The sequence below is a fragment of the Jaculus jaculus genome, chromosome 5 (assembly GCF_020740685.1).
Source record: "Jaculus jaculus isolate mJacJac1 chromosome 5, mJacJac1.mat.Y.cur, whole genome shotgun sequence".
In the NCBI taxonomy this organism is placed as follows: Eukaryota; Metazoa; Chordata; class Mammalia; order Rodentia; family Dipodidae; genus Jaculus; species Jaculus jaculus.
The window spans coordinates 27,981,814-28,001,496 of NC_059106.1; the positions used below are offsets into that span (position 1 = coordinate 27,981,814).

The window sequence follows — 19,683 nt, forward strand, 5'->3', positions numbered from 1 at the left end:
GGATCAGAATCACTTTTATGCTTCCTGACCCAACTTTGACTATGTGTACTTTTCTCTCTGATGTTCCTCAGTTTATGACACCATCATCTGATTGAAATATATTATGCTGCCTAATTTGCCTAAGGAGAGAGCTTTGGGTACCTCTGTGCAGACTCCAGTCATGCAGTCCAGATGATCCCACAGAGTGGTGAAAGGGACATGCAGTGTGCATATTGGCCACTTACCCACATATCTCAGCCAACTGTGTTGGAAGAGGGTTAAATGAGAACATATACCAGAGATAAAGAAACAATTCAGTAAATGTTTACTCATATAAGATGGCTTCCAAATTAAAAATAAAAGTAGAGATCATTCTATATTCTAATATAACAAATTTGTTTTCCTTCGTTCCTCCTTTTTTTAACTTTTAAATACTCAGAATCTTCTTGTCCTGTTGCTTTCTGGACTCTCAAAATTTCCATTTAGATCCCTTCCATTTTTTTTTTTTTTTTAAGAAATCCCAGTTGAATCTCAGGAAATTTATAGTAAACAGCCATTTTCAAAACTAGTATTCAGGGGGCTGGAGAGATGGCTTAGCGGTTAAGCACTTGCTTGTGAAGCCCAAAGACACTGGTTCAAGGCTCGATTCCCCAGGACCCACGTTAGCCAGATGTACAAGGGGGCACATGCAGCTGGAGTTTGTTGGCAGTGGCTGGAAGCCCTAACATGCCCATTCTTTCTCTCGCTCTCTGCCTCTTTCTCTCTCTCTCTCTGTCACTCTCAAATAAATAAGAATAAAACAAAAAAATAAAAACATAGTATTGTGGTGAAATTTGAATATTTTCATTAGGCTATAAAAGCTTAAAGTCAATCATTGTAGCTTCACCATGCCATTCTTCAACCAGAGACATCATGTTTCAATGTATGACCTGAAGGAAGCATCCTCCTCCTCATGCTTACGTCTAAAACCAAGAAGGGTATTGGGAAGAAAGAGAAACAATAGGAAGTGGTGGGGATGAAAAGGGGCTTAGCTTTATCTTATGTAAGGTATCACCAGTCCAATTACAAAACAACTTTGTGAATGTTTTCTTTTTTAGATTGAATCTGTCCTCCTTCTTTTATTCCTTCTTTTCTCCCTCTCATCTTCCTTTTCTTTTCTTTTCCTCTCCTTTCTTTTTCTTTGTTTCTTTCTTCCTTCCTTCCTTTCATTTTAATTTCTGCTTTTCTATTGCTTTTTTTTTTTGAGATAGGATTGAATTATGTGTGGGCTAGGCTGCCTAGAACAATCCTTCTGCCTCAACCTCCACAGTGGTAGGTATCTCACATCCAGATCAAACTGGCATTTCATTTGATAACAACATACACACATGCACATGCACACGCACACACACACACCCCTCATTTCTCAGCTAAATTCAAGGTTTTCTAATTAGACACGGATGAATACATATAATAAATTAAACAGTTTGGAGGATGACTGGCTTACTCCTAGCTAACAGAAATGAAAACAAAATCCCAATCTCATCCCAGCATTGCATTTTGAGCCTACTATTCTTAATTCTAATTCCTAACATTTTTCTTTCAAGGAAGTTTACAAGTTCGCTATCAGCTAGGCGAGGAAGAAATCCATGCATTCACCATCGGCGTAGAGAACTTGGCCAACAGAAGGATGCACCATGTGAAGATTAGCCGGGAGGGCCGAGAACTTATCATCCAGGTACCACACTCTCCATCCTCCCACTCATCCAGCCTGCTAAGGCTTCTTAATTCAACCAAACTTTTCTGAGCTGTGACTCAAGCCACGTAGAGAGCCATGTGCTTCAGGTAGGTTTATATCACCCCTTATCCAGCCCTGGCTCCTCTGGAAGAGAGGCTCTCAGAGAACATACTCCCATGTCCCACCAGTAGCATTCCTACTGGGGTGTTGTCTGGCATGCAAACTCAAACCTTCCACCAGATCTACTTAATTAGAAATGTTGGAGTGGAGGAAACAGCAGGTGATTTTAATGTGGACTCAATTTGATAACCTCTTAACTGGACTGAGTAAGGCTGGGGCACACGTAAAATGGAAAGACTGTTGCAAGGACTGTGGGGGTGTGGGCACCAGTGATGTGTGAGCCCTGAAAAGGTCTCCTCAGTACTTACTTTCTAGAGAAAGTCAGGGGCAAATTGTAACTTCAAGATAATAAGGCTCTGTCATGATATAGAAGGGAAACAGTACTGGTCAGGAAAAGGGCTTGTGTGACTTCAGATGGACCTAGAAGATAACACAGCGTACGGTTGCCTGGATGGAATTATAGTGGATGTGCATCAGCAGCCCACTGCAGATGAAGACACATCACAGTGGAGAGCAGATAAAGTCATGACTGTCCCTTTTTGATCAAAAATTCATGTTAGGCCTTACATCAACCCAGAAATCATGGTATTTCCTTAAATCATCCTTCCCCTTTTCTAATCTTGCTATTTTTGACTTCCCACTCTTATGGCAAAAACTATAGCACTAACATCTGAACTGTCTGAGGATGGCTTTGTTTTCTTCCTTTGTGAAAAATATAGCCATTAGATGAGCTATCTGAGCACTCTCAGGAGCACCCTTCATTCCCTGACCTCTATCCTTACACTCTCCTTTCTGTGGATAAGCTGAGTGGCTCAGAGATCTAAGAGCAGACTGCTACTGGTGAGCCAGATCTCACCCTTCTTGCTATTTCTCCAGGCTCTATTGGTGGTTCCCAAAATCACAAAACAAGTGATTATTAATTACTTGTGAGCAAAGATCTTTATGGCTCAAGGGAAGAAACAACTCTCTTAAGAGACGTCATAGACTACTTTAAATCTCACCTGATTGCCATATGCTTTGGAAATATTGATACATACTTTGTTTTCCTTTCCATTAATCATAGATGAGCAATGTAATGTTTTCTCTCTATATTGGATCAACATTGTGCAGCTGAAGACATGAATGGCTTGCCACTGCAAAGCACAGTGGGTGTGCCTCAGTCTCTTCATGTCATCTTTATGGTGACTGGCACAGAGATTACTCTCTCCTCTTGGGACATGACTTTGAACTTGCTTGTAGAGTACCTCTCTAGCCTGGAGATCCTTCTGCTTCTCATAGTCATTGGTTCTCATGTTTTAGTGAATTCTTTCAGTTTTCAAAACACTACTCACCAGTGCACATCAGGGCTCATAGATCTCTTTTGTTTTGCAGTTCCACTCAATCCATCACTCATCTAATTCAATTAAGGAATTTTATTTTTTTTAACAGTTTTTTCATCTATTTATTGAACATTAGTGTTTCTACATTTGTGATTTGCTTCTCTAATATTCTTTTTTATTACTTTTGTACTCAGCAAATACAGGCAGTTTGGTACCATTATTAGGCTCATCCGTGGCCTACCCCTCCCCACTGGCCCCTCCTTGTTGAGGTATATAGGTCGTGCATTGTGGAGTTAGCCCACAGTTATTGGTACGATAAATGTCTCTGCATATCATGACCCAACATGTGGCTCTGACATTGTTTCCACCCCCTCTTCCGCAAAATTTCTCCGAGCCATGTTGAGTTCATTTTTGGTCTGCTTCAATGATGAGGTGTTGGGGGCTTCTGAGGCTCTGGCTCTCTGATTTGGTAGGAGTTGATTTTTATCTGTGTTGATCTCCTTCCCCCTTGTGCTGGTATCTGGTTCATTAGGAAAACAGCACCCTTGCTTGTTCTGCCAATTTTCCTTAGTTTCAGCCAGGGCCCTTTTGAGGTATGATGGGGTAGCACTGTCCTTAGGATATGCATCTATCTGAAAAAGAGAAGCAGATTCTCCAATGGAGAGTAAGTTAGCACCAGGACAAATGAGATAACCCTTACATTTTATAGAGAGTTTAATAGGTGTAGACCCTCTTGTAGCCCATGATTGCTGGTAGCTTGATATTGGAGAGTGGGCTTATGTTTTGATATGGTTCTAACTAATTTCCCAGCTCCAGCTATGGGTCCCTTACCACTGAGGGGATCAGTTAGCCAAATCAAGAGCAGTTGGTTCCCCCCCACCATGGTTGTGTGCCACTATTGCACATGTGGGCATCACAACAGGTTATTTGTTGCTAAGTATGTTAGACCATGAGTTGCTTGGACAGATATTGGCCATTTCCCCCAGTCGCCCATGTAGCACCTTCTGGCACTAGACATGTTAACTGTCTGGGGACTGACTCTCTCCTGGCTTCTAGCCATGCCATTCCATTTTACCTGTCAGCTGCATATGGTGTCTTCAGCAATAGGGTCTTACCACTAACCTTTGGTGGATCATCAAGTACTCTGACAGAAATCTGTCATTCTTTTAGGAAGCCTTGTAGGTTTCTCTGATCGAAAGCTCATTGTGGATGATATCCCCATGCTGGTACTGGGAGTTACAGGTCAGTGCCCACTAAGAAAATGAGGAAAAAGGTAACTAATATACAAGAGTTAGAGAGATGAAAGAGGGAGAGGGAGGGAGGAAAGATGTAGAAGATTTAGGTTAGACTTGATCCTACCCTCTCCAGTGTCTTGTGGTTCAGGTGTTTCCTGTAAGGGCCTGATGGAGGTTCAGCCATTTGGTCTGTCTTTTAGGAAGTAGAATTATATGGTACCATTGCTGTTTGTGTCTAGATTAGTGTTTCCTACCCCTTAAATGATTAAGGAATTTTAAATGGCATGTATATGCTGAAGAATCATTTAGAAAAGCACTTATACACATCCTACCATCTCCTGGCAGATTACAGCCTTTCCTATTGACTACCCTTTACTATCCAATCTTTTTTTTTTTTTTTTTGAGGTATGGTTTTACTCTACCTCAGTAGCTCAGTCTGACCTGAAATTTATTGTGCAGTCTCACAGTGGCCTAGAACTCACAGAAGTCCTCCTATCTCTCTCTGCATCCTGAGTGCTGGGATTAAAGGTATGCACCACCACGCCCAGCTTCCAATATCCTTTAATACATTTGATTGCTGCTTTTTTTGTGGCTATATATGTAGTGTGTGTGTGTGTGTGTGTGTGTGTGTGTGTGTGTGTGTGTGTCCACATGTGGTAAATGCACATGTGGGTACAGATCTGCATCCCTGATAGCTATGCCTGCAGAGACCACAAGAGGACACAGGTGACTTTCTCTATGACTCTTCCTCCTTACTGCCTTGGGACAGAGTCTCTCCCTGAACCTGGAGTTCATGATTTTTTTCCATTCAACTGTTTAACTAGTAAGACCCTCCTCCTAACTCCATTTCTACTTAGGGTTGAGGTTATAGACATGTGCACCATACCTGGATTTCAATGTGAATGCTGGGAATGGAGCTCGGGTCCTCCTTCAAAAGCAGCAAGCACTCTTACCCACTGAGCCAACCCTCAGCCCCTAGTATTTTCTTTTAGTACCTAATGCTCTCTAACATACCTTAGAAGTGACTTATTCACTTGCTGTCCTATCTCCCTTCTCTTGAATGTGTCATAAGAACAGGTACGTGCCCTGCTTTAATTATTATAAAGCTCCCACTTTACCAAGAAATGCCCACATCTGGTCAGGTTCTCAATACATAATTAAGAACTATGATGAATTCCACAGAGATGCAGGTACTATGTGAAGAAGATTGAAATGTTCTCATGGAGAGGAAGGAAGACACTGGCTCTGTGGCTTGGGGTCTATAAGGCTGGATTGTCATTTTTTGAGCTCCCTGGATCACTGGATGAATGAAACATTTACCAGTGAAGTGACATAAGCAAGCCCAGCCAGGAAGTGGTCATGTGGCCTTGAACAGTGCCATATGGGTTGCCATGGAGAGAAGGACTTGATAGATGGCATGGGAACAGAATCTGTGGTATCTGGGGTCTCTTGGGAGGCAGGATCTGGGACAAGGTAAAATTGGATATTAGTTATCTCTATTAGATAGATGTTCAGAAATAATTAGCAACTATATTGCAGATATAATTCCTGAGTCATCAGAATTCTTTGGCTTTCATATTTGCTCTGCTGTTTCAAAAGTCAGGTTGTAAACCTTCTGAGTGTCCTTTGGCTGGGGCTAACCTGGGGGATAAGCTGAATGGGAAGGATGATTTCTTGTCTGTATTGAAACTTTGGTCCTGATGGGAAAACTGGGGCTCATTTGAATGTGCATTACACTTATTTCCCCTTCTCCCCATCTTTATACTTCATGACTTCTTTTCTACAAGTACTAAAGATACACAGAATACAATGAGAGTAGTAAAGTGTTTGTCTTTGCCCTCTAAATATTTTCTACCAATCAACTCACAGTCAATAAGAAGCAACTATTGGATGAAAATGTACCATTTGCAAAGAGCTGAAGAGAGCAGAAAGATTAGAAACAGAGATTGTTTATAGCTTTAAATAAATTTATTAACATGGGGAAATTGCACACTTGTCTCTTTGATACCCCAAACTTTATTGCTCAAGATAATTTACTTCTTCCTCCCACTAGAATAAGCAATTCAGTGGTCACTACTGTCCAGCCCACCCCACTCTCTGTCACACACACCACTCTATGATATCTCAGGCCATAACTCACACCTGTTAGAGAGAGGGCATGTGGTTTTCATTGCACTAAGCCAGGCAGAGCATGATACCTAAGACTCCCAGATTTCCGTATCACTGGGCCCTCACTCGATGTTTCTCCTCCTGTGTGTTTCTTGTGACTGTAGAAACAGACCTTTGGGAGAGGAGATGCTTTATCCAGGAGCATGGAATCTTGACACTGACTTGAGAAATTGAAATCAACTGTAGTTTTAAGGCTCAGATATTGCCACTGCTTCCTACATGACCTATGGCGGAGGTGAAATTCATTGTCCTCGTGCAAAATACACTGAACACATCAAATACATTATTCTAGGTTAATCCAATGTCTACAAGACACTAAGCTATAAAGCAATAGGCAGACATTTTATTTTTATAATCCAACTGCTTAATTTATTCTTTTAAAGATGTATCTGATGCACACATCTATAGGAAAATTGGTCCAGGTGTTAGATCTTAGGCAAAGTCTGTATACACACACACACACACACACACACACACACACACACACACACACACACATAGAGTCAGCACACATATATAATCATTATATATATATATATACATATATATATATATATGTGTATCCATATGTATCTATCTATACAAATACATACAAGAATGAATATGAATACACATATGGAAAGAAAGATTTTATAAAGATTATATGAAGGAATACAACTAAAGCACCAAACACAAAGATAGTATATGCATCCTGACTAAATAGTTTTTTTTTTTTTTCCTCCATCATTCTTCCATGTTTGGTCCATCTAATAACATGATAAGGTCACATGCTACAAACTGCAGATACCTTGAAGTGCTTTTTATGTAGTCTCACCAATTGTAATGAATGAGGAAAATAATTTGAACTAGCAAAATACATATAAGAAAGTATGAATTAAAATGCATCACTGGGGAAATGGCTGAGCAGACAAAGAACTTGCTGCATAAGCGTGAGGACCTGGGTTTGGATCCCCAGGCCCCTCGTAAAATCAGACACATGAGCATTTCTAATTTCAGATGTCCCATGACCCCTGGTAAGTCCTTCTTTGGAGACCTTGCGTGAAGCTCAGATTTAAATAGAAGGTAAGAGATACATAAATAAGCAGTCCTGGTTGAAATGTGGTATCACCCATCGTTAACTATCATTGTTTTAGATCCAGTCTCTCCTGCAGGATGGTCTGAGGTGGCAAAAATGTGTGAAATCTCTTCTTGGGAGACTAGCTCCCCCCTCTGGCTGACCCCATGCGTCAGACTTTTTTTTTTTTTTTCTGCCAGCTGGAAAACCCTGAGGACATTCCACACTTTGGAGGCCATTAGTCTTATAGCAAAAGGAGGGACACAAGTATTTCTTTATAATATATTCATTCGTGCCACGACAGTTACAGTCACTCTGTGTCGGAACTGGAGCATGTCCTCTGAACTTTCCTTGGTGCCCTTTCATAGTCTGAGGACTCCTTCGAGTCAACCCACCTTTCTGTTCTAGTGAATTCTTTCTGTATACCTTCCCCATCCTGTTTCCGCTGTACTCCTTCCTCCTTCCAACCAGCCTGTCTTCTGTTTTGATGCCATCTTCTTTTGATTTGTTTTCCCTCCTTCATATTGGGAGATGCAGTATCATGCAGGTCGTGAGCAGGTAACCATAGCCACATGAGCTCAGGAATGCAGTGGCCACCTTGTGTCCAGAACACAGCTTTCCAGAGAACTCCTCACAGTCTGCTGGCTCTTACATTCTATCTGTCACCTATTCCACAGTTTTCCCTGAGCCTTGGAGGGGATAACAGAGGTGTTTCATTTAGTGCTGAGCACTGAACTCACTTCTTTCCAGCCCACTGACAAGTTTAGAATCTCACCCTCAGTTACCACCAAGTGCAAAGGCAGTAGGGACGGAAGGACTACAACAAGGAAGTACACGGTGCTCCACAAGTGTAGCACCTGAACTACAGTCTATCAATGTACGTGAGCTGTGTGTAGAAAGAAAATGACCTCAGCAGGTGGCAAGGGGCAAAAGCCAGGAGAATCTTAGTTCATCCCTCAGGTCTCAGCATCCTACCTTTGCTTGTCACTTGGCAAGAGATGCATTTGCGATAGCCCTTCTCTGGCCTGGGTGGAAAAGCATGAGCAGAGGTATTCTGTTTCCTGCTACAGAATAGGGAGAGCAGACAAGATGCCCAGAAGGTGATGAATCTGGACATTAAACAGGATACAGATAGTGGCCAAGGCTTCTGATTGTACTGGAAAGGTATAGCAGCAGCATTGACGAGGCAAGCAGGGACCCCAAAGGAGAAGCCTACCATTCTGGACCTTGTGAACCCCAGTGGTGACTTTGGCACACACTTGCAAGGTGCTGAAATCAAAGACAACCTGATGTTGTGACGGACTCTGTCTTTGTACCCTACCAGACAGAAGGAAAAACAAGGCAGGATGCTTATCTTTTTATCCAGTAAACTATCTATTGCTGTGCTATGCCCTGTCAAGAGTATTTTTGGGCATATGTAGTCTGAGAAACACAGACATGAACGTAACAGCATCCATCTCCTGCTTAATACTCAAGGGTTGTGATTCAGCCCTTTCCTGCAGGAAATTTCTTTCTTTTCTACTCAGGACTGTTATATGCTGCTTCCTACCCTGCTTTTGGAACTGACCCTTCAGCATCTTAAAGGTTTGACAAAGTTAAAAATAGAAAAAACCATAATAAGATTGGAGAGAAAGGTCAGATATCTAGCCAAGATACCCAGTGAAGCCTTCTGAAAGGAGTAGGCTCATGGAGTCCTGACAAAATCAGATAGATATGCCGTGGTTTGCTGGCGTGTCCTCTAGGTATTCAGAAACAGAAAGACATAGTGCTCTTTATGAGATACTGGAATATCAAGTGAAATATGATAGGTAAAATATATTGGGGGTGAGCCACGTGATAATCATATGCTGTTCTTGTAATGATGTGTGGCCTTTGCAAGTTTCTGAACCCTCTGGCCTCAATCTCTCCATTTCACCATGACTACTTTTTTCATAGCATTTTTTGGGGGAAAAGTGGATTTAAAAGTATGCATTAGTATCATGTCCCATGCATACCAGTATTTAAAAGATAGAAGATATTATTACAGTGTAATTTAATTCACAAAATAGTAATATAGCATGCAATCATATACCATTGGTAGTACCACATGACATCAAAGGAGAAAATACCACAGAATCAGGAGGCTCCCAAGGAGGACCTCTCTAAGCAGATGTGTGTAGAAGGAAAGTTATATAAAGATCTGGAAGGGAAGACGGGGTTAATTATCCCAGGATCCACCTGCCTGTAGAGTCAGAGAGGCATTCATGAGGGTGTACTTTGTCTTTCTGTAGAGCAGACATACTATAATATGAAAAGAAGCCTTTTTGGAAATGGCCTCATGGATGTTCAGAGGTTAACCTGGAAGGAGCTATTGGATCTGATTAGACTGACAAAAGTGGGGGTGGGTGGGTGAGGGGTAGAGCCTGGAAGAAGGAAGACAAAGAGAGCATACAAAAGGAGCTAGAATTATCAGTAGTGGAGACAAGAGAGGATTTCTAAAGAATCACCCTGGAAATTCAGGCCCAGTGAATTCCAGCAGTAGCTTTTGTCAACTTAACATAGCAAGCATGGTGAGCCAGCCAAGTCAGTGTCAGCGGTATGCCTACCCTCTCCTCAAAAGTTTATCAAATTGCAATTTATAACTGAGAAATTCTTCAGTCCACACTTGAGTGAGGCCAGGGCAGCATTGTGGAGGAAAAGAGAACAGTGGTGGCCACAGGAACAAAAATGGAACAATTGTGATACAAAATAGCCCCTCCCATTGAATCCTGTGTAGCAAGATCTTTGTTTACAACAAAGTATCTGGTGAAAAAAAAAAACAAAAAAAAGTCCCTGTGTCTAAATAAATACTTGTCCAAGGCCCGGCGTGGTGGCGCACGCCTTTAATCCCAGCACTAGGGAGGCAGAGGTAGGAGGATCACCGAGAGTTCGAGGCCACCCTGAGACTACATAGTGAATTCCAGGTCAGCCTGAGCCAGAGTGAGACCCTACCTCGAAAAACCAAAATAAATAAATAAATAAATAAATAAATAAATAAATAAATAAATAAATACTTGTCCAAGAAGTATACAATTTCCTAGGGAAGAGACTACCTGTGAAAAAACCTTATTTCATAAGGAGGAGGAAAGGGTATTTTAAGTGAATTGTGGGAAAATTATAGTGGCATTTCTAATCTCTTTTGAGGGAGATTTCCAGGTAATCTACTACTACTGTATGGAATTGTGAGTTGTTTCCAGATGGGAGTGTTTTATGCCTTTCGTGAGAACCAAGACTGATGGAGTTTCTCTGTTTCCTTATAGATGGACCAGCAAATCCGGCTCAGCCATACCTTCTCCCCGGAAATAGAGTTCAGGACTGCAAGGTCACTCATCCTAGGCAAAATCACAGGTCTGTTGTTCTGGGCTGTATTTTCAAGGTGTTTTATTGTTTGTTTGTTTGCTTGCTTGCTTTTTAAACTCAGAGCATGACTAATGCCCATTGGCACAGTGATGATTCATGGCTGGAGTTCTTGTTCCCATGGTGTCTATAGTCTAGAACCAACAGTTCTGACACTAAGGCACGTGGTCCAAGGGTGTAGAGTGCCAAGTGTTTCTCACTTATTAACTAGTTACTAATCAGTGGAGAAAGATAATGTAAAGTAACGGCAGTAGATAGCTTCAAGTTGCTGGGATGAGCTTCCAAACAGACATTGTTTATGAGAGGAAAGGCTTTATTCTAGCTTATCTGGGGGAAGTTCCATTAGTGGAAGATGAAACTGCTTTCAATACATCCAAGCAGAGAGAAACAACCAACCAGCCAGAAAAAAAACAAACCACGAGCACTAACAGACAGCAAACAGTGGGGGCCTGGAATTGCTCAGACTGATCTGCATGCCTTTGGCTGAAAATTAAATCTGACCCCAAACACAACTTTGGGCTGAACCCCAGTAATACCTCCTCCAAGTTAAAAGCTTTAATAAGACACCTGAGTCTATAGGAGACATACATTCAAATTACCACAGTAACTGAATTAAATAATGACAATTTTCACTTAAATTTCACATTAACTATTATTTGTGCAGTGATCACTCAAGTTTTTACTCAACTTAATTTTATTTAACAATATGAAAAGGATAGAAATCTTCTAGTATAATTACTTTGTGTGTGTGTTTACATTTTCTCCTGGAAACTGAATTTTCTGTTTCTATTGAGAATATTAAATGCCTATAAAATGATTTTTTAATTTATTTTATTATTATTATTATTATTATTATTATTATTATTATTATTTTGGTTTTTCAAGGTAGGATTTCACTCTAGTCCATACTGACCTGGAATTCACTCTGTATTCTCAGGGTGGCCTCAAACTCACAACCCTCCTACCTCTGCCTCTCAAGTACTGGAATTAAAGGTTTGTGCCACCATGCCTTGAATTTTTATATATTTATGATTAATTGAATATATATCATTGAACATGAATAATCTTGAATAATCTTTCATAACTTTAACAATGTATTTTGTTCTAAAATATATTTTATCTGTTATTGAAATAAATATTAAAATTTGTCCTTGATTAGAGTTTGGTTAATATAACTTTTCTCATCATTTCAATCCTTTTTTTTATTCCTTAATGATCTTATTCAGAACATACAGCTGAATTCTTGTTTCATATCCAATCTGGCCATTATTATTTTAAAAATTGGAAAGTGCAGTTTCTTTAACATTTTCAGATTACTAGTAAACTTGGACTTGTCTCTGCTTCTTTGTTTACTACTGGTCCAATTTTTCCTGTGACTCTATTTTGTATTTTTATTTTGGGGGGAATCTATCACTCATAACACATAAAACATAAAATATTGATAACTTCAGGCACTTTCAGCAAGAATACATCTAATGAAAGTAACTAAATTGTTTTAGTACAATTCTCTGGGTTATGAGTGAGCCCTTTTGGATTGACTCCCTAGAAATTCTGAGGGGCTACATGCAGAGTTCTAGGGAGCTATTCTTTATCCACAGATACAAGATAGAGTCCAAACATCTAGATGACCTACCATGAATGCCAGGTGGCAAGACACAAGAGATGGTCACCATCACTAAAAAGTGGCATAGGGGGCTGGAGGGATGGAAGGATGGCTTAGCAGGTAAGGCATTCGCCTGCAAAGCCAAAGCACCCAGGTTCGATTCCCCATGTCTTCCTTCAGCGTATTAGAGGAAGTTGAAATTGTCTGTTCCAGAAGATCTCCTACTGACAAACTCAGAAATGCTCATGCCAGAGATACCCATACCTTTCTGCTTAAGATCCAGGACTAAATACCCACAGACATTTCCTTCACTCTTGTCTCTTGGCTTAAATGGTTGCTGTTGACATCTTTTGTCATTTAGGATTGCTTTTAATGTGCTCTGGCCTCTTCCACCCAAGCTTTTATTGCTACATATTGCTATATTCAAGTATCTGTTATATCCTCTTTCAGAGGAAGTATCCTTTTGAAATTCTATTGTCATGAATTAGGTTTTGATTTTATTTTAAAATTATCTACTTGATGTTATCTGTTTCCTGAAATCTCTTATTTAATATATCACCTTTATTCATTTAAAAATTTTAATATAACAGATATTGACTCCTCTTTATTTTTTCTATTCAACTCTTTGAGATCAGAAATAGATAAATCTTAGACTTCCTAAATCTATCCACCTATCAATTACCTTCACTTAATAATATTTTCTTCTGTCAAAATGGCTGAAATCTAGGCAATTTATTTGGTTTTAACCTTCAAATTCTCTAATTTTCTTATCAGACATGTTTAATTGCCATTCACACATCCTATGTGTTTAATTTAGAAAAACTGTTGTTTGGCAAACTCATCTTTTAATTAACATAACCTATTGTCACTGCTCGTTTTGTGTTTCCAGCTTCTTTTGTCATTAATAGCTAGTGAGTATTTTGTGTGGTGGTTTGAGTGTAAATGTTCTCCATTGGCTCATGTATTTGTGACTAAGGTTCATACTAATCCTAAACTGATGAGGTCTTTGGGATGTGAGGCCTTGCCAAAGGTGGTACTCTCTGCTCATATGTGACATTATCACCTAGCTTACTGCTCATGCCATGCCTTCCCACCATGATGAAATTTACCCTCAAACCTGCAAGACAAAATAAAACCTTTTCCTTAATAAACTGCTTTTGGCAGTGTTGCATGCTAGCATTGAGAAGGAACTTGTACTGAAAATGTATACCTAGAAGTAGTGTCATTAGAGGGTAGACCTGACCACATGCTTTTGTCTTTTGGAACTGAATTTTAAGAAGAATGGGAAATGGTCTATAACTTTGGATCAAAGAGGCTCTATGATGTTCTGGACAGATCTTAATGAGACATTCTAATGAGAATTTGAAATATCTAAACGCAGAGAGAAGTATGTACTCAGATTATTATGTTTCAAAAGGAAAAGAGGACTTTGGGGGGGAACTGTTCTAGAGGCAATTCTTGTGATATGCTTGCTGAATCTGCTTATTTCCTGAGAATTTAAGCAAAATTGAATTTAGAAGTAATGGACTGATATGTTTGGCAGAAGATAAAGTACATATGTATATGAAAACTATAATGTTTGGCACAGATGGAAGTGTGGACTGGATAGGCAAGCTGTTCTTCACCAGGACAATAGGAGGAGATATGATTCTTTTGAAAGGAGGTGGCCAAGGAACAATTCTAAAGGAATTTTCTGTTTTTCAAAGTTGAGCTTCATCACAACTCTACAAATTTGGAACCATCGCCTACCTGGTACTGGTTTTGGAAGCATGACAAATGCAGAAAATAGAGGGTCATGGGATTGAAACCACAGTCTGGGAGCCACTGGGACTTGCCAGTGTGAGTCAGGGATGAAGTCCTCGCATGTCAGTCATGGGAAGTCATGGCATACAGACTTTGAATTTTTGAACATAGCTGTAACTGGTAAAGACTATGGAGATTTTCAAAGTTGGATTGAGAGCATTTTATTGCATGAACTAGGTATGAGTCTATGGGGCAACAGGATAATGTGGTGGCTTGAATAGGTCATGTACATCATAGTCTCATGTGTTTGTAATTAATCTCACACTTAACCTCCAGATGGTAGAGCCTTTAGGATTTATGGACTTATTGGAGGATATGTGACCTGGATCATGGTTTGGAGTTTTATAATCCAGCTCCAGTTACCAGTGCTGGCGAGCTCATTCTTGATGTTTTCCTCACTGCAAGTACGGGATGATATAAACCAGCTTCCTGATCTTGTGCTTTCCTCATCCTGAGACCTCCCCTCATGACTATAATGTGCAATAACCCCTTTCTTTCCATGGACTGCTTCTGGTTGGATGTTTAATCTCAGCAAGAAGAAAGGAACTATCATATTTTGTCTCTGTCCATTCCAATATATCTGATATGTGTGGGGTCCATACCTTTTATTAGCTGTTTTCTAACTCTTTCTTGTGGCATATTATTCCTTTATCCTGTGTATATTTTGTGTATGTGGGTATGTATGTGTGTGTGCACATATATACATGCACACACATTCATACTTAGTTCATATTTATGCAGTGTATGTTGTGTGTTAGTGTGCAAGTGTGTGCATATATAAACATGTACATAAGCACACACACACACATACACACACACACATTTGGTTTAAATTAATTTTGGGGTCTGAGGAGATCAAAAGTATAGGCACATTCCCCTAAGTGTGATATATACTTGTTCTATCAGGCGCTAAGGGGTAAGACTCATGGGGACAGTTTTAATTTCTCACATTTTCTCAGCTGAGCTAAATGGAATATAAATTTGAGTTCCAACCCTTAGTAAAATCAAGCTTTTGATTGATGTTCTCAGCATGAATGCTATTAATGATAATGTAATGATATATCTTTCTTATTGTTGATATAGTTTTGAGTTATTTTATTGTTTGTATTCATTTGAGGCTTTTACATCCAGAACGATATCAGAAATGAGCATTACTCCTGCTTATTCCCTATCGTAAAAAGGTTATTTCCCTTCTGATGCAGTTTTCCTTAAAGATTATTGTGAGATTCCCAGTTTCACATCTTTTCTTTGCAAAGTCTCAGGTGTGAAGTTTTCAATCTTCTCCAAAGTGATTCCGTTGTCTTTTCCTATTGAAATTCTAATACTGGCTTTATGGCTTACTGTCTTTATTCTTGCTTTCATCTGCCTCTCTTTCTCTCAAAAAAGTGTGGATATTCAAAGCATTTAGGATCTCTTTTTTGCTTCTGGAAGCTCAACAAGGTAACAAAATATTGTGTGTGTGTGTCTGTGTGTGTGCAGAACATCCTTGTGAGCGTATGCATGTGGCCATGCATGTGTGTGTTGAAGCTATGGGAGAACATCAGATATCTATTTCTATTGCACATCCATGTGTCTGCTTGAGACAGAGTCTCTTATTGAACCCAGTGATGTCATGCTGTCAGTCAGCCTGGCTAACCAGTGAAACCCAGCCATCCCTAGGTCTATACTCCCCAAAGGGGTTACCAGCACATGTGGTCATATGTGTGCAATGGGGAATCAAACTCAGGGTGAATCAGGCCCTCTAGGGTCCTCATGCTTAAGCAGCAAGGGCTCTTGCCCACTGAACCATTTCTTTGGCCCCTCATTTTTTAATTTTAAATTTTTTAATTTTAAACTTGCAATGTCTATTCTATGTGTCTATTCTATTTATTGTATTCTATTTGAATACAACATTGTCCTATGAACACTTTATTATATTTTCAATGTTAGGAGTCTTCATTTTAGCAAAATAGGCAGATAATTAAATCTTCCTTGCCATCAAGGCAAGACCTTTTCCATGTTACCTGTTTTGTGGACTAGAAATTCCAAGAACATGTACTTTTTTGGAAAATTCACTCCCTGAATCTTGCCATTTTGCTGACATTCCAAGGATCCTTAACACATTTGATTTAACCAAACAATGGTACCAATAGGTACTAATAATAATGGTACTAATAATTTTAATAATTACTGCCATATTTGAAGATGATACTATCATGTGGTCATATTATGTTTCTGATGCCTTGTGATTCTTGGGTAAGAAAAGACTGGGTTATGATTGCAGAAGGGAACTCAACAAAGTTGCACTGCCTAAAATCAAATGACTTTCCTCTCTACACAAAGTGCTGTTAGGAAGATTTAGTATCACCATAAATCTCAAGATTTGTGACCTGTGGTTGGTCTCTAGCTGAATAAGGTGGAGAAAGGGGCAAGGAATAGGAACATCAGACTCATGACTAATGAGGGTCACTGACCCCAGAGCCAATAAAATCAAACTCAAGTTTTAGATATGGAGTACCAGAAAGGAGTGGAGCAGAAATGAATACATGGTATTGATCACAGATGCTACCCTACACCATCGTTTAAGAAAATATTGTTTCCAGGGACATTTCCTACTGTAAAATGAGGATTCACAAGCATTTTTAATAGACTATACTAAGGGAAAATTGTGGAGAATGCTTGTTTCAGTTTTTTTTCATTAGTATTAAAAACAGATTTGTTCATTTTCTCTTTGTAAGAAGAACAATTTGCTATCCACGAGAATGGTGACTTTCTGCACACTGCACCATGATAAATAAAACAACAGCATCTTTCCTCCATAGAAAATGATATAAAAAATGTAGATACAACCATGGGTTCTGATAAAGGCAGCCATCTACACTCAATCTGGTCTTCTACAAGTTATGGCATGATGATAACTCTACTTTCTATTATAAGTATTTGTATGTGGATATGTACATGTGTGCCTCTGTGTACATGTGCATGTGCATGTCTAATACAGATGACAAAGGACAAGCTCAGGTGTCATACTCAGGAATATAGTCACCTTTTTTTGAGACAGAATCTCTCCATGACCTGGACCTTCTCAATGTACTGGCTGGCCAACAAGCTCTAGTAACACTCTGATCTCTACCACTCCAGCACTGGGATTGCAGGCCTGCACTACGATGCAGGCAGGGTGACCTTTTGACTTGGGTATTGATGATCAAAGGTTCCTGTTTTGGGGGGAAGTACTTTACCACCTGAGCCTGCTTAATAGGTTTCTTTGTTTCTTTGCATCTTTCTTTCTTTCTTTCTTTCTTTCTTTCTTTCTTTCTTTCTTTCTTTCTCTAATTTAATGATGTTACTTGACTTTCAAAGAGTTTTACTTGGTTTGGCTTATTGAATATCAACAGAGAGAGGGAGCATAATTCATAATTAGGGAAGTCATTCACTTGAAAAAGGTTATCTGTTCTTCTGTTTCTGGAAACTTACTTAATTTGTCTAGAAGCATAAATAAGAATTTTCCAGAAACAAAGAGAGCATGATTTTCCTGTGTTGGAAAGCCTTTAACTCAGTGCTCTCAGGAGAGCATGAAAAATCAGATTTCAAAAACCTTGAAATGCTTGAAAAACAACAGTAGCTTCATAGTTTTATGGAATTAATTTTAGTTCTGGGGATTGAACTCAAGGCTTCTTGCATGATAGGTATGGCAGTCATGTTCATATTGTTGGCAGAAACCACCCACCCAAGAGCAGCTTGTGGGAAAAGGTTTATTTTGGCTTACAGATTTGAAAGGAAGCTCCATGATGGCAGGGGGAAATGATGGCATGAGCAGGGGGTGGACATCACCTCTTGGCAAACATCAGATGGGCAACAGCCACAGGAAAGTGTGCCAAACACTAGCAATAAATAAATAAATAAATAAATAAATAAATAAATAAATAAATAAAAAGCTGGCTGTAATTCCCATAAGCCTGCTCCTAACAATACTGTTGCAGTCCGGTTCGCATTGCTGGTAGAAATCACCCAACCAAGAGCAGCTTCTGGGAAAAAGAGATTTATTTTGGCTTACAGACTCGAGGGGAAGCTCCATGATGGCAGGGGAAAACTATGACATGAGCAGAGGGTGGACATCAGCCCCTGACCAGCATAAGGTGGACCATAGCAACAGGAGAGTGTGCCAAACACTGGCATGGGGAAACTGGCTTTAATACCCATAAGCCCACCCCCAACAATACACTCCCTCCAGGAGGCATTAATTCCCAAATCCCCATCAGCTGGGAACCTAGCATTCACAACACCTAAGTTTATGGGGGACACCTGAATCAAACCACCACAAATACACAGCTTCCCAGAAGACTTAATTCTCAAGTCACCATCAGCTGGGAACCTAGTATTCAGAATACCTAAGTTTATTGGAGGGGAGGGCATCTGAATCAAACCACCACACATGTTACTGAGGGAATATCCTGAATGCTCCCAGGCACCTGATAGTGTGTGAGCTGTGGCTTTGCCTCTTAGAAAAACAGCAGAATTAATGCATATAAATGGAAGGTGTATACCTTGAAATGCTCATTTTGGAAAAACTATAATTCCTTTTCGATTTTCTGCACAGTTGGGCTCTTCTTACGATTCATATCTGGAAAATCAATATTAAGCCAAGAAACAAAATTATAGAGTGGAAAATGTTTGGCATTTTAGAAACTAGTTGACCTATGTTTGGATTTCTTTCCATAATTAACTGTTAATTAGTTTGGTGAATTTATTAACCTGTTTCATTTCTTCCTTAGTGAAATGAGAAAGGAAACATAATGTATTTTTTTTAATTTTTAATTATTTATTTAAGAGAGACAGACAAAGATAGAAAGAGGCAGAGAGAGAGACTTCACAGGCAAGCACTTAACCACTAAGCCATCTCTTCAGCTCCCATAATGTATTTTTTAATTCACATGTACTTGATATTTAGTGTATACTTAACATTACCTAAAATAATTTCTGAGTTTTAAGGACAATAGGAACATAAAGGAGAATTAGAACTGAGTTATTTTGTAATAGAAAGATGATAGTAAAGGTGACTTCTAAAGGGGTGTACAGATTTGTTCTGAATGATCATTTTTAGTTTTGGGGAATTGTAAAGAAGTGGGTGAACTCCCCATGAACCAGCAATATTCGAAGGGTGAATTCAATGCATAGCAACACAAACATTGACTGCAAAGAGAACATAATAGCTTTGAATTATGTTTAAGGTATAGAATAACACTGGGCTCAAAAGCTCAGATACTCACCACAGTACAATCTTTCTCAGTCTGTCTGGCTTTGTTTCACTCTGCATGTGACTTTGTTTTTTG

At 39.5% G+C, this 19,683-nt stretch overlaps 1 protein-coding gene across 2 annotated transcripts in view; it reads left to right on the plus strand.

Moving 5' to 3' along the window:
• Cntnap5 (contactin associated protein family member 5) overlaps nt 1-19,683 on the plus strand; it is a 768,721-nt gene that overhangs the window by 715,611 nt on the left and 33,427 nt on the right. For both annotated transcript variants that reach the window (XM_045150560.1, XM_045150562.1), the window contains 2 exons: nt 1,566-1,696; nt 10,872-10,959. In XM_045150560.1, coding sequence (XP_045006495.1) covers nt 1,566-1,696; nt 10,872-10,959 — 219 coding nt within the window. The remainder of the gene's footprint in view (nt 1-1,565; nt 1,697-10,871; nt 10,960-19,683) is intronic.